At 35.6% G+C, this 21371-nt stretch overlaps 1 protein-coding gene across 1 annotated transcript in view; it reads left to right on the top strand.

Annotated features, from left to right (window-relative positions):
• Positions 1 to 21371, top strand: part of LOC118205807 (uncharacterized) — a 425653-nt gene that overhangs the window by 195850 nt on the left and 208432 nt on the right. The window contains exon 11 of the mRNA XM_085825092.1: positions 11323 to 11402. Coding sequence (XP_085681218.1) covers positions 11323 to 11402 — 80 coding nt within the window. The remainder of the gene's footprint in view (positions 1 to 11322; positions 11403 to 21371) is intronic.

Genomic DNA, 21371 nt, shown 5'->3' with positions numbered 1-21371 from the left:
GAGAACCAAACAAGGCGAAGTCCTGGCAGTGGGGCATGTAATAGCACAACCGCACGGGACGACAGACTCCTCATCCGCATGTCTGTGACGGAACGTACAGCGTCCTCTCGTATGTTAGTACAATCTTGGAGCATGGCTACAGGTACTGTGTTGTCTAGCTCCACGGCTCGTCGCCGTCTGCTGCAGCATGAGTTGCGCGCAAGTGTTTCTCTACGCAGGGACTTCTCTGTCAGTGAATGACAGCATGCCTCCGACCCTGTGGCAATAAGTTGTTTTTTCCTATGGATCTCGCTACAGTCTGGAGTGCAATGATGGATCTCGCGTCAGACTTTGCAGAGGTTAACGTCTGTGGGTTATACAACGCCATACCGCACAAAACGCCTGGCATCAAGGTGTGGAGTCTATTGGGTATAATTGTCGATCCCATTTCGCAGGTTTCAGGTGATCTCCAACAGTGATCGCTACATAAGGAAAGTTGTGGAGCCAGAGGTCCTTTCCATATTTCGACTCATGCCGAGCGCTGTATTTCAGCAGGATAATGCCCGTTCACATATTTCTCAGACTGCACAAGCTTTCCTTATAGCCGAACAAGTTTCGCTTCTTCCATGGCTTGCTTATTCGCCGGATATGTCGCCTACTGAGCATGTCTAAGATTTCATTGGTTGGCGACTCGCTCATACAGCTGGTATGTCGCACGCTAAGACTAAACTTTGGCTTCAAGTAGAAGCCATATGGAGTGCCATTCTCCAGGGAGCAGTATGATTCAATGCCACGATGTATACAGGCTGTCATCGCTCAGCGTGGTAGACACACAAAGTAGTGATTTCCGGCGTTCATTTTGCTTTCTTTTTCTTGTAAATTCGACAGTTTCTTGTACTACTGTCCATAATATGTATAATAAATTTCAGTCATTTCCAATAATTCCTTCATGGTGTTGCATTTTTCACAAACATTAGTGTAACTAAAATAGGCAACTCATACTTTAAAGCTCATCCATCTCCTAATATCTTAAAATGAACATCAAAAGTGTACGCAGAATGCAAATTGTAAAATTAAATCGTAATCACTAGGCTTATAACATCCTGTTGAATGTATTACTGGAATCTTGAAATGTACAATTTTAAATATATAAAAATCACATCTTATCTGTTTTCCAGAAATGCTTTATAACTTAGGATTCCATTTTAAATTACTTTACAAATCGTTATTATTTTCAGCTTGAAAAAGAATAATTAAATTAAACAGTTTTATATTTTCCAGTGTTTTCAGATACTAAATTAGTATCTTGCCAGTCCATAGCTGGTATAAATTTTCTGAATAAACATGCCAAAAAAGCAAAAATATTTTTAAAAAACGTGAAGCGCTTTTTTTTTTTTTTTTTTATTTTTTTTTTTTTACAAATCCAAGCAGTAGCAATTTTTATAGGTACAGATATCCGAAGCAAATCCGGATAATTTCACCAATTTCCATCTCAAATATAAATACCAATTTCCATCTCAAATATAAATACCAATTTCCATCTCAAATATAAATACCAATTTACATCTCAAATATAAATAGTATAGCGAATATAAAAGTATGGTAACATTTCGTTCACATGAACATAGGTCAACTCTGACTGAGACCATAGCGCATAATTTTTTTTCCTTCGCCTTTTCTAGTATAAGATCATAAAGATTATGAGCCTTTGTTTTTTAACGTTTTTATAATTTGTCACATGTTATAACTCTATGCTTCCAACAGTGATAAAAATACAGTGTTAAGATATGAGGAACTGCGTTAATTGCAACATTTATGGAAGACTATATATTATCACATAGTATAGAAATGTGAAAATCTTTTGGCATCAATGTAATGTCGTATGAAAATTATGCCACTTATAGAAATGTGAAAATCTTTTGGCATCAATGTAATGTCGTATGAAAATTATGCCACTTATAGATAACGATCGTAAATGTTACTGAAACAGAAATTTAGACGTGCAATTATTCTGAACTAAATTCATTCGTAAATCCCGACAGATATGATTTGATTGCCAAATCAAACTGAATTGTTTGTCATCACGTGCCATGATACCAAGGATCCATCTTCCCGATGATACATACACTGTTCAATGAATTAGAAACCTTTGAGATTTTCATTTGAATGCGTCCTAGGGATAAAGTACACAAATTATTTTATGACGGGGGTTAAACGTGGTTAGAATGCTACCATAAGTAAGGTGTAAGAGTGCTTTGTCACGATGAATGAAGTAAAATGAGAAAAAAACGGCAGATCTTTCATAATTTGAAAAAGGGCTTATTGTTGGTCCCGTTTTGGAGGAACTTCGATTTAGAAGACCGCAAATCTCACCAGATTCTCAAAACCAGCCATATAAAATGTTTTCAAAAGTTGGAATCAGAATCCACGATCCTTCTCTCGAAGACTCAGTTCGATATAGTTTTCCAAGAGAGTGGTCGGCATCTTCTCTGACGAATTGTACCGCAGAACAGGGTCTCTACTGTGCTTCAACTGACACATATCATCAACCAAGGCTTTTCCCAACAGATTTCAGCTCGAGCCATGCGCAGAGAATTGCAGAGGATAGGAATGCAAAGTCGGGTGGCAGTAAGAAAACCACTCATTTCCTTCCCGACATGCAAGAATTCGTTTGCAGTGGTGTCGGGAAAGAAGACGCTGAACATCTGAGGATTGGAAACGGATAATGTGGCCGAATGAATCACGCTACACCAGGAGTTCTCAACCGGTGGCACGCAAGAGAAAAATAGATGGTACACAAAGAAGCAAAGTATATTTAACTATTAAATTCAAAAATTAAAACCTCGACATCCTGATTGAGTTTTTTCTCTCTAACACTCGTAAATTTAGCTTTGTTGAAGAGTGGTGGTGGTACTAAAGGTTTTCAGTTTTTATTTAGATGGTACGCGTAAGTCAAAAGTTTGAGAACCAATGCTCTACACCTTATTTCGCACTGACAGAAGACGCCGAATTTGGCAAGAGCCCCATGAAGCCATGAATCCATCTTGCCTTACTCGCATTGTGCAAGGGTCTGGTGGGACTAACATGATATATGGCATGTTCTGCTAGCATGGAAGAAGTCCCCTGGTGTTCTTCGAAGGTAAGCAAATAGCCATGAAATACCTAGACATACTGGGAGATCAAGTGTACCCTGCAATGTTGCCTTTTTGCCCTGATGACGACGGAAGATACTTCATGGACGATAATGCAACTATACATCGTGCCAGAAGTGTTCAAAATTAGTTTTCTGAACATCAGTCTGACTTCCAACACCTCCCCTGGCCATCGCATAGCCCAAATCTTAACTCCGTATAAAATGTGTGGGAAATGGCGGAAAAACACATCAGACAGCGCTCTCATCTTCCATCTAATTTACAAGATCTAAAATGTTGCATAAGCAATGCATGCTATTCTCTGGACGTAATGTACCAAAAGCATGTAGACTCGATGCCCAAATGAATCAGAAGTGCAAAACGTGGTCCAATAAAATGCTGTTCTTGTATTTCTAATTTATTGACCAGTGTATGTATTAGGCATCGTAGTATAATATGAATTATTCTTTCAGTATTCTAGTAATACACTTTTCATCGAATGAATAACGAAATTAAGATCTTTTCCAGTCAAAATGGGATCTATATATCTATAGTGTTGCGAGCCCCCAACTTATCAGCAACAGTGGTAGTGACTGCTATGAACTGTAAATTACAAACTCGTAAGAAGGGCTTAAATCCCTTTTTATTCCACTTTAGAAATAACAGCTGCGTTCACTTGACGCTCACAAACTACGCCGACCCGGCGGTTTAACAAAACAGATATGGGAAACTAAAAATAAATGACAGGATGAATAAATAACGAGATCACTACCTACGAGGCTCTAAAATCGTAACTAACTTAACCGCGTTCTAAGATACAGCTGAGATTCAGCAAGCTTACTGATTAAGCAGTTGAAGATTCAACGAACTGCCGAAATAGGCACACAGGCCGAAACGCGCGGTTCTTAAATTTCTACCTAGCAACCTTCACGCTCGTGATTCAAGAAGCACACATACAATCTCGTTTCCCTTCTATTTAAACTCAACTTACTTCTGCTAAAATTTGAATATACAGCGCGTTCTACTACAATTTACATACTCTGGCATTGGCAATTCTAGGGGAAAGTAAAGGCTTGACAGGAAAGATAGCTTAAACTTTAAATAAATATAAACCCTACATTTGCCGCTGCCAGAATTTGGTAAACTTGGAAGCAGGTCCTAGAAACGACCTGTGGTAAAGTTTCCATATTCTGACCTAAAACTCAAGAGCTCCGTTTACATAAAACAAACTTTTGTCTAAAACAATTATAATGATTTCTGTAGATAATTAAAATACCATATCTTCTTACAGGATCCTTTCTGGAATTTGGTCTTCATCAATCAATCTTTTTCTCTTCCTTCCAGGATCTGGAAGGAATAAGTATCAGTATATTCGAAATACATTATGATTTACACTTTCTTAACACTCGATACATTTTCGTTTTCGATCCTTTTCTTTTCCTTATTTAATTGCTTACATTCACATTCATTCAAATATTCAAACATGAATTTAACTTTACCCTGGTTCTCCACCCTGTGTGGTGTCAAACGGGAATCTTCGTGTTTTTGTATTACAACACTTCCCTTAACCACAATGATTTGTTAGAATTCAACGACCAAATATGACACACCTTAATCGAACATACAGAATCTCGATGAGCTATGTTTAATATTCTTAAAATTCAAGTGTAGGTGGAGAATCCTACAAAACACATTCATTCTAAATTCCCCCTCATTCATCTTTAGACATGCAGGCTTTCGCTCTAAAGCGTGATTTTATCTACTGTTTAATAATTAATTTGAACTCGTTTCTTTTGAGTATTTACTTTTAGCATCTAACATTTTATGCTTCTAGACTAAATTCTACTTTTACATAACTTTCAAGTATTTACCTATACTTACAAAATTCTAATACATATGATTTTTACAATTTACAATAACATGAATAAGATAAAAAGTAAAATTTTACTTCACGCTTTCTTCGCCAAGCTGGCGGCACTGAAACTAAATTTTACATTAATACAAGAATACGAAGTTATTTTACTTTCGGCCAAATTTTGGCATTAACATAACAGAACTAGTCTTTCGACCAAAAGGAACTGCTTGCTGTTAGATTTTACACTTAAAGAAAATAATGCTTTTGCCTTAGCTAAATACAGTAAACAAAACTAAGCCTCAAACGAGACAAATTGACTTCCGTCAACGCATAGAACTTCGTATTTACACATAACATTTCAGAATAAAAGAAAAATTTATAGATTTTAACTTATCTTTGAGTTTTCGATGCTTGGAACTCCGACATCCTCTTCTGGCAAAATTGATCCCAAGTTACAGAGTTACAAGTTACGTTAATCTCCGCTTTTGATTTCTTCGAGTTTCCTCCATGGTGACGTTCCTTTTTCGCCCTCTGTACGCCGGTCTTTTGGGGTGGTAGTCTTCGGGTTCCTATCTTTTCCGTTTGGCCCCTGGACGGCTGGTCTTGGCGGCCTCCGGTCTGGATTCCTGCTTGAATTTTTTCTGCTGGTGCCATTTTTTTCTTTCCTCTTGCTGTCTTTTTCTTCTCGTGAATGGCAGCCTTGTTTGCTCCTGATTATCTGGCCCTGGAAGTGGTTTCCTCGACGCAGATTTTCTACTTTGTGAAGTTGTAACTGGTCTTTTCCTGTTTACCAAAGATTCCTTACGAAACGGCGTTGATTTCCTGCACTTCTTGAATGCTGGTGTGTGACCATTTTCCTTCCTTCACTTCGGGACCCTAGAATGACTTGTAGAAGGGCTAGGTTCCTCTTCTGTTCTCTGTTTCTTGGGTGGTGGGGCGGGTGACGTTACTTCTGGACCTTCTACTTCTTTTACGCTTGAGTCCTGCAAGAAACTTTTAAGGATTTCAAAATCATTTTGATTATAATATTTTTTCACCTGGTCGGGACTTGCTTTACAGACCTCAGCTCTCTCGCTCTTAAGGTACAATACGACTCCCTTGATTTCCTGTATTACATAGGAGCCTTCAAACTTCGGAGCCAATTTTGCTGTGAAATTATCTGGGGCACTTGATAAAGAAAATTTCCGCTTTAACACTTTATCACCTACTCTAAAATCTTCTTCACGGCGTTTCCGATCGTAATAAAGTTTCTGTCTATTTCTTGCGGTATCCGAGTTTTTTATCGCCTGATCGATAAGTTTTTCTATATCTTTTTGTTTAAAATCTTCTTCCCTTTGTTGCACAAAGAATAATTTATCTAGTGGCGTAATTAACTTACGTCCTAAAAATAATTCTGCTGGAGTTTTGCTGTTCTTAAAGCATAAGCTAACTCATTTATGTAGCCATCCCAGCGCTTGTGATGTGTGCTAACATAGCTTCGAATTATTTTTTACAATATTTTTATTAATTCTTTCTGCGATGTTTGCCTGTGGTCTATACGGGACTATTTTGATATGGCGTATGCCAAGTCCAGTGCATATGTTTTCAAATATTTGACTAATGAATTGTTTACCGTTATCGCTAATGACTTTTATCGGTGCACCGTATTTTAAAATATACCTGTGTAAGAATGCATCTGCAACTGTTTTGGCTGATGCGCGTTTAAGTGCAACAATTTCTGTCCACTTTGAAAAATGATCTACAATTACTAAAAGAAAAGGATTTTTGTTTAACTCACTCTGGGGAAAAGGACCAAGAAGATCTATGCCTAAAATTCCATTCGGAAATGTAGCGCGAATGCTATTTAAGTACCCGGCCGGGCTGTGATTAATATCATTTATTAATTGACATTGATTGCAGGACCTGGCATACGCAGTTACTATTTTGTATAATTGCGGGAAATATACCGCCTCGCGTACCCTTTTTATAACCTTTCTGACACCTAAATGACCCGATGTTAGCGCGTCGTGTAATTCCTTCAAAATGCTCAATCGAAGAGAGGCTGGGATGACTGGTCTATACTCAAACTTTTCATTTGTTGATTTCGTATAAAACAATAAATTATATATTATTTCATAGTTTTCTGCTCTACTTCTTATTGCGGAGACATCTGCATGTTCAAAGATTTCGGGGTCTTTTAAATAACATAAATACTTCCAAATTCAGGATCAGCTTTCAATTCAGCAATAATTGTTTCTCTAGAATCTAAAATTTTAGAAGTCAACACAGCGCATTTGTGTTCATTCCCTTCATCGTCCAGTTTTATTCGGGATAGTGCGTCAGCTACATTATTTTCTTTCTCTGGTTTATATTTAATTATTAAATTATATTCTTGAAGTTTAAAAGCCCATCTTATTAACCTGGGCGTTAGGTTTTTTCCCCGAGTAAAGTCTACCAACAGCTGCATGATCCGAAAAGACTGGTACTGGCGCTTTGCCGAAATAAACTCGAAATTTCTGTACAGCCATTAATACGGTAATGCTTCTCTCTCTGTAGCTGTATAATTCCTTTGCGTAGAGTTTAAAGTTTTACTAAAAAATGCCAAAGGTTGACCATTCTGCATGAGAACCGGACCTACGGCATAGTCCGACGCATCTGCTGCAATTTCCAGGTTTTCGTCCCCTTCCGGGAATTTCAAAATAGGGGCATTGATGAGTGTTTCTTTTAACCTTTCAAATGCTGTATTTGCTTCTGCTGTCCACGTAAACTTACGTTTTTTTCTTTTAATTGCTAACAACGTTTCAACAATGTTCGCGAAATCTTTTATGAATGACCGATAATAAGAACATAACCCAAGGAAAGAAGAAAGTTTCTTGGAGGTATTGGGAGGTGGGGAATTCTTGATGGCTTTTATTTTTGAATCCTGAGTTTCTATACCCTTTTGCGAAATTTTATAACCCAGATATTTAAGTTCTTTAGTGGCGAACTTTCATTTTGATGCGTTAATTGTAAGACCGGCCTCTTTTAATAATTTAAAAACCTCTTCTTAGTCTTTAATGTGTTGTTCCAACGTACTACTCGTTATAATTATATCATCTAGATAGATTAAAGTCGATTTTCCTAAGATAGGCTTTAGAACAATGTCCATAGCTCTTTGGAATGTTGACGGGGCCTCACACAACCCAAAGGGCATACGTAAAAATGCATAAGTGCCCGATTTTGTGATAAACGCGGCTTTATGTTTATCTTCAGGTCTCATAGCTATTTTATAGAAGTCAGACGTTAAGTCCAACGTAGTCATGTATCTCGTAGACTTAATCTTTCTAATAATTTCCTCTATTACCGGCAAAGGGTAAACCGGGAACTTAGTAATACTATTAAGCTTTCTGTAATCTATAGCAAACCTCCAAGCCCTTTTATCCGAAAGAGGGAAATCGCTCTTTTTCCTACATAGTACGACTGGACTCGCGTACTCACTATTTATGGGCTTTATTATCTGGTTCTGCATCATTTCCTGAATGTGTTCCTCAATCATTTGCTCTTTCTGTTTATCATACCGGTAGTGTTTAGTCCTACAGAGTTTATCGGCAGTTAGTTGTATATCATGTGTTACAATTTGACAGTTACCAGGCCGTTCTGAAAACAAGTTTGAAAAAGTACTCACCACTTGCTGGATGGCTTGGCTTTCATGGACAGTCAAATGGCTAAGGTCTACCTGCGGTTGTTTCACTGGCTCCACCCCCCTCCGATCCATTTCCAGCATAATCGAATTCTCCTGAAAATCCAGCTTGGCTTTCGCGGCCTTCAAAAACTCCATGCCTAAGATGACTGGATTCTTTAAACTTTTCACCACAAAAATTAATACTTTAAGGCTTTCATCTTTTATCTGTATTTTTAATGATAATTTCCCGATACATTGACAGGTTTTTCCTTGGGCCGCTATGATTTCCGCGTTTTTATTTTTAAATAATGGTAACCTATTAAAATTCTTCTTGAAAAATGTATCATCATAAAATTACCTTCTGCCCCTGCATCAATGAGGGCTTCTACTGGTACATCGCCAACCAGGACTTGTATAATTGGTAATTGGGAATTCTTTACCACGACCGTGTTTAAGTATCTTCTTCAGGGTTTTTTGGAAACTTCCGAGGTCTGGACCCTCGCTTTTACAGGCCCCTCTACTCGTTTAAAGCTTTCCTTTCAACTTCAGTCTTTTGGGTACGCGGACGGTTTTTTTCACATTTCCTTTTTGCGCCTTGACCTTCTAGCTTCGATGCTCTTTTCCCCATAAGAGCGATTTGTGTTTCCGGTCTGTTGATTTTAGAATTGCCTGCGGGGACCTTGAGAATACAATGCTCCTCTAGATTTTTCCGCTATTCTTCGGTTTTGGAACTTGACCGCCAACTCGAAGAGTTCCTGCAAGGTGCTTGGATTTCGGATTTCGAAGTAATCTTGGACAGCAGGTAGCAATCTTGGTAGGATTATTTCAGTTATCTCCGTGTCAGATTTCTTTCCATACAGCATATCCGTCAGCTCTACTTTTCGCAGAATAAAGTCCGTCAACTCTTCCATATTACGTTGATAAAATCTATACAGCTCGGCTTCTAGCTTTGCTCGGTCTTTCACTATGGGGAATGCATTTAATAATGATATTTTGAAATTTTCAAAGGTATATGTTTGGCCTCCGAATTCTCCTAATAAAAATTTCCCTATACTCTTCCACCATAGTTAGGCCTGTCCTCTTAGAGCAGACGTGGCAATGGCAACTTTTTGTCTTTCAGGCACAGGGCATAACAGGAAGTGATTTTTGAGGCCTTCTAAGAATATCGCCACCGAATTTTTTCCGTCGAAATTGACGTTTGGCTTGATAGAGGCTCTCATCGTTTGGACCAGATATCCAAATCCTTCTAACTGGTTCGCCATTTCTTGCTGTTGAAGTTGTACAGGAGCTTCCATCCAGTTTTCGGCCATCTAAGTTCGTAATATGTTCGGGCGCCAATATAGTGTTGCGAGCCCCCAACTTATCAGCAACAGTGGTAGTGACTGCTATGAACTGTAAATTACACAAACTCGTAAGAAGGGTTTAAATCCCTTTTTATTCCACTTTAGAAATAACAGCTGCGTTCACTTGACGCTCACAAACTACGCCGACCCGGCGGTTTAACAAAACAGATATGGGAAACTAAAAATAAATGACAGGATGAATAAATAACGAGATCACTACCTACGAGGCTCTAAAATCGTAACTAACTTAACCGCGTTCTAAGATACAGCTGAGATTCAGCAAGCTTACTGATTAAGCAGTTGAAGATTCAACGAACTACCGAAATAGGCACACAGGCCGAAACGCGCTTTTCTTAAATTTCTACCTAGCAACCTTCACGCTCATGATTCAAGAAGCACACATGCAATCTCGTTTCCCTTCTATTTAAACTCAACTTACTTCTGCTAAAATTTGAATATACAGCGCGTTCTACTACAATTTACATACTCTGGCATTGGCAATTCCAGGGGAAAGTAAAGGCTTGACAGGAAAGATAGCTTAAAATAAATGTTAGTTAAAATAAATATAAACCCTACATATCTATTTCTGTTTTCCACGGCTATCACACCACCGTTTCCTCAAAGAGAAAACTATAAAAATGAAGTGCACGCATTGGAAGTCTTTGAATTTGGCCATACAGGAGTTTTACAAAATTCTGATTTTGATCAAAGAGCACGACTGATTCTGGTTAAGCTCCAAGAATATCTTTAAATTAGAAAATTTACCGCCTACTTTCTTGCAACTACCGAAGATAACGAAAAACCTTGAATTTAATTTTGTTCCATCACTCTGAAATGAACTGTAATTATAAATTTCACACTAATTGCACAAAGCATTATTTAAGCGTTTCTTAATAGCATTATGTCTTAGCAACAGCAGTGGAAATTCTTGAGCCGAATTTGCATTTCATTATTTATTCTGTGGATGCTTTTAATTGAATTTCATTACCTTTATAAATTCAGTATTACCATAATATAATCCGAGAAACTTCTCCTGAATACCACTAAATATTAATCTTCATCTTTTGATAATATTCAAAGATGGCGGAGATTTTGAATGCTTTTTGTCATGCAATTATCAAAACTTTGGCTGTCAAACCTTTATTTAGTTATTACCCATACAATTTCTTATTCTTAAAATACATATGACTTGTTTTAGTATGCATTTAATATCGTTTATATAGCTTACTATGTAATCTAGGAGTTTCTTTGAAGTTCTGTTGCTCATCCACATAACTAATTTCCCTTTTTCTTTTGAATTTTCAACTGCGTAAATTATATATAACTCTGACATAAATTTTGATATTCCTCCCTTTCTACTTAAATTCGTTTCAGGTATACATGGAGCATACCTCTAAGTTACATAACTGAAAATGGGCAAACTGACATAGTCTGGATTTTTGATGAAAAAGAAGGTATGAATTTGTGTGATTTTCATTAAGAGTTTTAAATCAAACCACTTGCACCATATGCAGTAGAAGTTGTTTATCTCAGCTAACTGAAGCGGATGCACTTCAAATCATTTTTTTTTCTGGATAAATCATAGCTCATTATGCAGTTAAATATAGAAATAAACATAACAGTAGGTGTCAAAAATATAGCTAAATAAATATCATGCGTTGCTGTATATAGTCAAGAGAAATGGTCTATGACATAGGTTCCCAGTGGGGTCGATGAAATTTTGAAGGGGATCGGTGATGATCAAAGTGTCGAATGAGGGGCGAAGGCCAAAGATACGCTGGCAATTGATCGTCATATTCAAGATCCCACTGAGTATAAAAATATATTATTAAAACTGATAATTTTTGTTTATTGATAAAAAGTTTTACATACAAATAAATCATGTTTTATTCAATATACATGGGTGCGCTAACTTTTGGAATTTAAAAGTCATCGGAGAGAAATATCCCAAAAATAAACCTGTTACTGAACCAACATTATTGACTTTTTCCTTTTCTTACCCAGTTTCACGAAGCTCTCGTAAAGTACTTTCTACGAAAAATAAGAAACGGTTTGAACGTTTTTGAACAAGGACATTTAAGGATTAAGTTAAGCAGTTTTACTCCAAATATTCAAAACATTGCATCAACACATCAAGCGCAGCCGTCATATTCACGAAAATCAAACTTTTGGGCAATTAGAATACGTGGTTTTGTATCCGAAAATTTGCTAATATTTTTAAAATTAAAAATAAAATATAAGTATAATAAAGGCTTTTTTAAGCTTTTGTTCGTATTCTTAGTTTAAATGTTATCTTTAAATTATTGTTTGTGCAATTATTTATTTGGTGATTGTACTGTATGCTATATATTATAGAAAAAATATGAGGTTATGTTAGATTAAGTTAGGTTAGGTATAAGTGCAGAGACTACCTATTACTTACTCTGAGCAAGTGGGTAAAACCCCTTACACTAGCTATGCAAATATCGCTTTTCTGGGGCTCATGGTGCAGTTCTGGCGCCCAAGTACTACTCTTGGCTAGTGCAACCGAGATCGGAAGCTCAGTCACCGCTGGCAGTGACATCAGTTCTCCTAATTAAGACACAATAACACGCCGAATAAATACTAATTCAGAAGTCAAACAACAAAACTCAGCGTTACATTTACAAAATTTTCACAGGACTAGTTTCGATGGTTTTACCGAACCACCATCCTCAGCTGCAAAACCGCAAATCAGTTCTCCTGTCTTATGTTCGTTGGCAGGTATATGACTGCATGGATTATATATTAAACATTATATACACACAACAGGAATAAATTACGCTGTTAAGTAATATGTTAGCCTACTTGTGCTGGTGAAGCATTTAAATGCGTACGAATTTATTACATTTTCATCACATGAAGCCATTCGTTGTTTAGAGATACGTAAGCTTAGCCATTGGCAGTATTTAGAAGTAATTTGAGCCCTGGTTCATGCTGTTAGCAGTGTTTTTCTTTCTCGAGAAATTGCACGTGCAAACATTGTTGGAGGTCAATGAAGAAAATTATTCTTTTAAAAGGGGTCGATGGAAGAATGAGTTTGTGAATCTTTGTCTATGGTATTCTGATTTTCAATGGTCTATAGCAGGAGTTCTCGGTGGTACGCAAGAGAAAAATAGGTGGTACGCAAAGAAGCAAAGTATTTTTAACTATTAAATTCAAAAATTAAAACCCCAACATCCTGATTGAGGTTTTTCTCTAACACTCATAAACTTATGCGACCTGAGCTTTGTTCAAGAGTGGTGGTGGCAGTAGTACTTTGTAGTGGTGGTACTAAAGGTTTTCAATTTTTGTTTGGATGGTACGCGTTAGTCGAAAGGTTGAAAACCGCTGGTCTATGGTATTCTGATTTTTTCATTTGGAATAAGACTAAAGTGCCCGAGATAATGCCGTTATTTAAAAAAGAGCTGAACCTACAACGGTTATTTAAATTTGCAGCGTGGGCATACCAAAATATCTTGTGGCCATTGTAGAGTCATTATGTTATTTTGAAGCAGGAGACATGAAAAAATGAGCAATGTCCTCGCCTGGACTCGACCCTGGACCTCTCGAATACTCGAATAGTCATCATCAATATTTTCGCGTCCGTCACTAAATCTCCTATATGAACGAAAAGCATTAGAACTTGTTGGAGACGCTAAAGCAACAATAATTATTATAAGACACATATCATACTTTATATGACGAAAGAAGAATATTTGGAAATATCCAACTTTTGATCATTCATTTATTAGCAATTAAATATAAATTATGCATTGCGCTTTGAAAGTTTCCGAACTCGTTTAAAAACTATTATTATTATTATTGAATCAGAACAGACCTTTATCCTTTTTGGAATCAAAACAGATATTTTGTATAAGAAACTTATTTCAAAGCAGGAAAAATTTAACTGTTTAGTGTAATTCTTTTAGAAAACTTCATTTATCTTACAATACTATAAAAAAAAGGTTGAGAGATTTATTGATTAAGGTTAACGAATCTGAGGACTAGCTGTCTAAGAAAAGCGTTAAATTCAACAAGACAATCAAAAGAATTATCTTGTTGTAAATAGCTCAGTCAAACAATGTACTTGTCAAATATTTACTAAACATTTACCATCAAACTGGAAAAATATTTTTAATTAAACGAGAAAGTAACCTTAGTCAGGATATATTTTAAATAAGATAAAATGCTACCGATTTCAAAAGTTACCAAACAAACACATATCTTTTTTTTTTTCCTTTAAAAGTAAAAAAAAAAAGATTTTTTTTATTTATTTAGTTTTTTATTGAAAAGGAGGGACCAGTTTCTCACAGCCGTAGAAATCGATTGATTTTTATTTAAAATATATGCCAAAATTAATTTGCTATCACGTTAATATATTAATATCGACATTTCTTGACACACATCATAGGAACTACATAGGAACTTTCATAGGAACTTTCTATCATTCCACACACATCCAAGTTGTGGTTCCTTGCGAATTGGAATTTGATTTTGGGAGGGGGAGGGTCACTATGTTAAAAATATTGTTTTTGTGCCAGTCTTGTCTCTGATGATGTTGAACTCAAAATCTGCAGTATTCATGATCACATACGATAGACTTCAACTTGTATAGATTGAAATGGACTTAAGTAGATACGTTTTGCTTTACCTAGAGCATCTCTAATACATGGCAAGAAACTTGAATAATTTAATTTGATATATGAATAATTTAATCGGCATATTAAATTGTTAATTTGTATATTAAATTATTTTAGATAATCATTTGTAATAGACTGACTCTTTTCGGTTTATCTTGTATTCTTGCTTTTCCTTTCAGTCTGATTGGCCTTGGGTGCACAATTCGCATTTTTTCCTTTTAAAATGTTCTTCTAAATATGTATTTCTATGCTCTTTTGCTACTGGGGGCTGTTTAATTTTAATTTTCTCCGTTTCCCACGCATACGAGTCGTCATATATTGGTTAACATGAAGTCCAACTGACTTTCGTACGTCACCCACCTACAAGGCAATTCTAAATAGTTGGAAAAAAATGATAAACTGAAATAAGTCGATTTCATAAGAGAATGTGTACGCGGAAATAGCACGTTGAGATAATAGAGGTCGCTGTTATCGGCAGAAAAAATGGTCTGATGGCGTAAATAATCATTTACAATCGGAGAGGATTCCTCACACGTAAAGATCGTGTTTTTTCGAAGCTCTTGCTTAGTACTCACCACGTGCTTTTACTAAGAAGTCCGCGCCTCGTGTTTTACCACGTGCTTTTATTTACTCATTATGAATACTTCTCATCACTCGGTTCAGGTCGACCAGTCGTTTGCAATTCCGCATAAACTTGATACAAAGAAGACCAAAAAAAAATGGAATTGAGGTTTTTCCCTGTCTTAATAATGTTACTATTTACAGGAGATAATAAAAGCTGGAAAACCAGTTCATGCTAGCTTACGTAAAGCGCAAGGTGATTTTTTCGCCTTAATGTACGAAGGACATTAAGGCGAAGATCTTCAACAACTATAGGATCAGTTTCCCAAAACTGATCCTATAGTTGTTGAAGACAGTATAGTTGAAGACAGTATAGTTGTTGAAGACAGTATAGTTGAAGACAGTATAGTTGTTGAAGACAGTATAGTTGAAGACAGTATAGTTGTTGAAGACAGTATAGTTGAAGACAGTATAGTTGTTGAAGACAGTATAGTTGAAGACAGTATAGTTGAAGACAGTATAGTTGTTGAAGACAGTATAGTTGAAGACAGTATAGTTGAAGACAGTATAGTTGAAGACAGTATAGTTGAAGACAGTATAGTTGAAGACAGTATAGTTGAAGACAGTATAGTTGAAGACAGTATAGTTGAAGACAGTATAGTTGTTGAAGACAGTATAGTTGAAGACAGTATAGTTGAAGACAGTATAGTTGTTGAAGACAGTATAGTTGAAGACAGTATAGTTGAAGACAGTATAGTTGAAGACAGTATAGTTGAAGACAGTATAGTTGAAGACAGTATAGTTGTTGAAGACAGTATAGTTGTTGAAGACAGTATAGTTGTTGAAGACAGTATAGTTGTTGAAGACAGTATAGTTGTTGAAGACAGTATAGTTGTTGAAGACAGTATAGTTGTTGAAGACAGTATAGTTGTTGAAGACAGTATAGTTGTTGAAGACAGTATAGTTGTTGAAGACAGTATAGTTGTTGAAGACAGTATAGTTGTTGAAGACAGTATAGTTGTTGAAGACAAAGCTAGATGGAAAAATAAGAAGCCTAATATGTCAGCGTTATTAGCCAAAGTAAATAATTGGGACTCGAGAGCTTCTCCGCCGCAACCGAATGAAGAAGCATGGACAGCAATTTTGAACTAATTCTCAGAGGTGCATCAAATATAGTAAAAAGCATTTAACATTCACTTGCGACTTACGAAAGACTAGAAACTGACCTGCATTAGATACATTCAAAATTCCGTTGCTTCCATTAAGGGTTGTGAGTTTTCTCCAAAAACTCGCAAAAGAAAAATTGATGAAAAAGTTGCCTAAGAGACCAGCCAAAGAGGCTCCTGTACGTAGGAAAAAATATTCTGACACTGAATCTCCAGCGCAAGCAACCACTGTACCAGCTTTCCTGTTGGAGTTCCGATCTCTAACGGACAAGATTATGAAATTCTCAAGCATTTTTTTTTTTTTTTTTTTTTTTTAAATTTTCGGGATACTTTAAGAAGATGAAGAAACCAGAGGAACAGCTACAACTTGTATTTCACATCATGAAGCTCTTCAGCGGAGCGCGATTTTAGAATTCCTTCGCCCTGAGATAACCTCTTCTGGGCACGGTAGGCGGTGCCATTAGTCATTGGAGTGCATATGTTCAACAAAGTCACTTTTCTCTGAGATTTGTTTCCCATTCTTGTGATGTACTGGATGTCCTCGTCTTTTCTCGTCTATTACTGCTTCACGCTTGTGGGTATTACTGTCAGGACTTTTCTACTTTATGCTTCCATTATGGCAATATTTTTACCAAGCGAAAACGTTGTGCTCTGCGTGATATCTCCGTGATACGAGTTCCGATTAGATTAGTTATTTGAGGGTTATCTTCTTACTTAAAGGCTACGATTTTCAACGCTCTTGCTTCGTGGTCACCACGTTCAGAAGCACCTTACTGTGAGGCATCCTGCCTCGTACGCTTTCGACGTTATGACTGCCGTTAACTTTCCTATTAATATCGCGCATTTCAAAGATATAGTTAATATATTTGAATATGATGAAGATTATTTAGATTGCCAAGATTCTGTTGAGATCTTTCTCATACTTAGAATTATTGAAGGCTTGAAACTTAAAAAACGCTCATGAAAACCAATTACGAAAGCTCTGGGAAAAATTACGAAAGGCTGAATCAGACTTCCTAGCACTGATGGCTAGAAATAGGTTTTTCACTAACTTCATTAGTAATTTTTTTTTTGAAATTGCTGATAAATTTAAGAAGATGGAATCGTCATTACAGAAGTTAGAACTAGCACTCCTGATTGTGGAAATGCTTCGAATTTATTCTTCTGCTTCGTTCGTATAAGATAATTTTCTGAAGTTCAAGGTAGGTGCGATAGTTGGCGCCACTTATCTGACAATACTTCTCTTCACGTATTCGGATTTTTTTCCCTTTATCTTTCAGACCTATGATATTCTAGCTCTCCACTTCTGCACCTTCGACCCTGAATGAGGCTACGATCCACACTTATTTATTTTATTAAAAGAATCGATAATATCAGCAAATAGTGGTAGTTGGAGTTGAAATAGTTGTTCTCCGTGCGTGTGGTGGTATTCATATCCCTGTCCTAATGCGGAGATGGCCGATATGCATTTTTTCAATGAAACTGTGCACAGAAACGGCGTAGGTACTCAAAGGAGGTGCATAGAATGATTCCTGAGTGCCTCCATTTTTGTTTCCATCTGCAGCCCCATAAATCAAATGTATGACAGTGAGCTTCGGTTTCCTACAGCGATACGTACTGTTGGAAGTCCGCAGCTTAATGCGCCGTTTCTGCACAACAATCTGTTAAAAATTCTGTTCATTTCAGTAGACTCAGGCGAACGCAGTTTAGGCTCCCGCGCGTGAATGCGCTATCCCTGGATAACAAGTAGTTGATTTTCTAACAGTTATTCCATAGCATAAGTTCGAATAGCAGAGCGAAGCCCTGAAATAGTTCATCCTAAACGGGAAGTAAAAGTGAGAACATTTCAACAAGTCGATCGAGTCGTAGACGAAGAATTCACCACAGTCCTACACACAAGATAAGACAAGAAAGTGCTAAAAATACAAAGCAAGTATTGGCCAGATTTTTAGGGAAAGTCAAGAATTCACAGGTACATAACATAAGAATATAAGAAATAGGTAAAATGTAGTAAGTGATCAAAAAGAGAATATGGTGCAAAATAACATATCAAATGGGAGAAATTAGACATGAAACGACACAAAAAATATACGATATTTGTCGGTGACGTAAGATCTTAGTTTCTCTGAACAATGTTGTTAATTTCTTCCAATATCTGGTAGAAAATGTTTGTTTTCTGCCCGAGGTCATTTCCGCAGTTTTCCCTGTCTGGAATTTTATTCCTGACATTTCGGTGATGATTTGAGTGATTTTGTTTAAATTACTACCAAATAAGACTAGAAGAGAAACACGCTAATGTGACAATCAAAATAGTAAAAAACAACCTTGTATTTAGCGTAGAAAGAAGAAAGAACTTCTTTCTATGTATTTCTTTCTCCTGATGAGGAGGGACCTTTAGCTGCCCTCGAAATCGATTGAGTGTTTCATTATACCTACGCTAAATACAAGGTTGCTTTTTACGATTTTGATTACTACCAAATAGTTTTTGAAATTCAGTCATTATTTTCATAAGTAAATCCCTGACTCCGTTCATATTAAAATTAATCGTAGGATTTGAGCTTGCGTCAGTTAGATCAGAATTCGTATCTACTAGAGCTACTAGAGATACGTTTGGTTTGGTTTATTTAATTATGGCAAAGCACACTAGGGCTATCTGCCTAAGGGAAGGTATGCCTTTGGGGAGGACTTTCTAAGGGAAACTGGCTTGTATACACGTTACACATGGGAAAACCTTGCAGCCAGTCCGTTCGCGGGATTCGAACCTAGGACCGAACTACCAGTGTTCAGCGACTTTACCGCACGGCCGCTGGTGGGCTACTAGAGATACAGGCTCACTCGTCAGCCATTTTGAAGCTAAGCTTTACGGTTGCAATTTAGGTTTGGGGCGCCAACTTCGGCTCTTTAGCGCTGTTCGCTAAAACCTTATTATTTAACATTCTAGAGAAACCGAATTTCAGCCTTTTTTCTGCACTCAAATAAAGATGTGTGGCTTTTCCCCCTTCTTTTGTCTGCAGTTCAGATTCTTTCTCTTATTTTTTTTAAACTGAGAAATTTCTGGTATGATTTAAGTTATTTTAAAAGTTTCTAAAACATTTTCATATATGATATTTCAAATTTGTATTTTTAGTTAAAAATACTTTATTTTTGAATTCCTTTATTGAATTTTCAATTTTTACTTTTAAATATATAAGCATAATGTTAGGGATCTCGAAATGTATTTTTGGACAAAAGATTTCCCTCAACTATATTCTTAATTTTGGATGAGGTTATACTAGTTTTGAAATCACATTTTCATATTTATTTAACTATTTTTCTTTTAGAATTCAATGCAATTTCATGTGTTATATAAAAAATTACAAGCCTCTCTGTACTGTATTTGTATGATAATTCTTAATTTCTCAGCTATAACATTTCAGTATTGATGGCGTTAAACATATTACTTTTATTTACATTACACATTAAAATATTTAGATGGCATTAAAGCTGTGGATACAAATTGGTATGAAGTTACAAATTGGTATGGTTCAGTAATTTTTTAATTTCTAAAGCTTTTCTTAATCACCAGATACTTTTCTAAAATTGTAAACAAATTTTACGTGACAAATACATAAGTGCATGCTGATGATTTAATATATCTAGCCAGTTCACATTTTAAACCTCTGGAAAATTTAATAGCTTGTCTGCATGTTTCTTTTTTTTAACCTTTAATCTAATTCTTGTTTTTTATTTTTAATATGTTATTTGAAGTTTGCTGACATGGAATCAAACGTCTATTACTATAGCAAATTTGTTAAAAATGTTATTGTGTGTGTGCTTCCAGAAAAGGCTGCTAAACACTTTATGATTTTAAATACTGATTCAGGATATACACCTTTAAATTATAATGTTTTTAGAGTGAAGTGCAGAATGCTATAGAAACTACTTCAATGATCAGATGACTGATGGATTCTATATTAAAAAATCAGTTTTTGTATAGATTTAGTAGAGTAAAAATTCCATTAAATTTTTTTTGTGCTTTATTTAGTTAAAAACAATATTAAAAAAACACGCAAATAAATAAAACTAATACCTTTACATACATATTTTACAGATACTATTTACTAATACGTTTATTTGCTGTTGATGGTTACTTTTTATTATACTTGGAAAAAATACTGTAAATTTATAAGAACTTACATACATATGCTCTTAATATTATACGTATCTGAATATTTAAATATTAATTCCATAACATAATAAGACTCAATCTATATCACAGCAAAGATAATACTTAAATCACAGTTCTTTTTATTAATTAATTTGCATAAGTAAAAACATAAAAATATTATTTAGCTTCAAATCTATAAAGTAAATCCTCTAGTAACAAACCTATGAAAAACACATATAGTGAAAATAAGCAAAAAATAGAAAATTTTTCGCTTTTTTATCTAATGTAGTGCAATTTATTCTCTTATATCCAAATTTTATTAAAACATACTGCAGTAATTGAATTTTTTTCCATTATTCGTCAAACACTTTATATAGAATGATATTATATTAGTTTTACTTTATTGAATTCTCATTTATATGTGGAGATGTCGGAATAAATGCTAAAAACCATCTGAATAAATCTTAGCCAACACTATTCAGATAGCAATCTTGTTTTCAAGGTATATACTTTTTCTTTAGTTCTTTTTGCATTAGAGGAGCTAACCTAAGAGACTTATTTCATTTACATATCTCATTGATATATTATAAATATAGCTTAAATAAGTTTTATGTGCATACTCAAAAGGGAAAAAAAAGAAAGCCTTGATTCAAAACCTGTTTTAAAGCAATAAGTAAGTACTGTTATGTACGCTGTAAACAAATCCAAATTATCATATCATACTACATAACACTAGTACAAAAGAAGAAATGTCTGATTATGAACATACTCTATTTATTTGATAACAAACAAGAGTAATGTTAAAAAATGTTATCAACTTTGCACTATTAAAATTTTTTGATCATTAAATAGATAAGTGAAAGTTCACTTACCTTCTAAATAGGGCTGCCCTGAACTGCTTTCTTTCCT

This window comes from Stegodyphus dumicola, chromosome 1 (assembly GCF_044657685.1).
Source record: "Stegodyphus dumicola isolate Sdum_Otavi_A_Nest chromosome 1, ASM4465768v1".
NCBI lineage: Eukaryota > Metazoa > Arthropoda > Arachnida > Araneae > Eresidae > Stegodyphus > Stegodyphus dumicola.
This window is presented reverse-complemented; position numbering and strand designations above follow the sequence as displayed.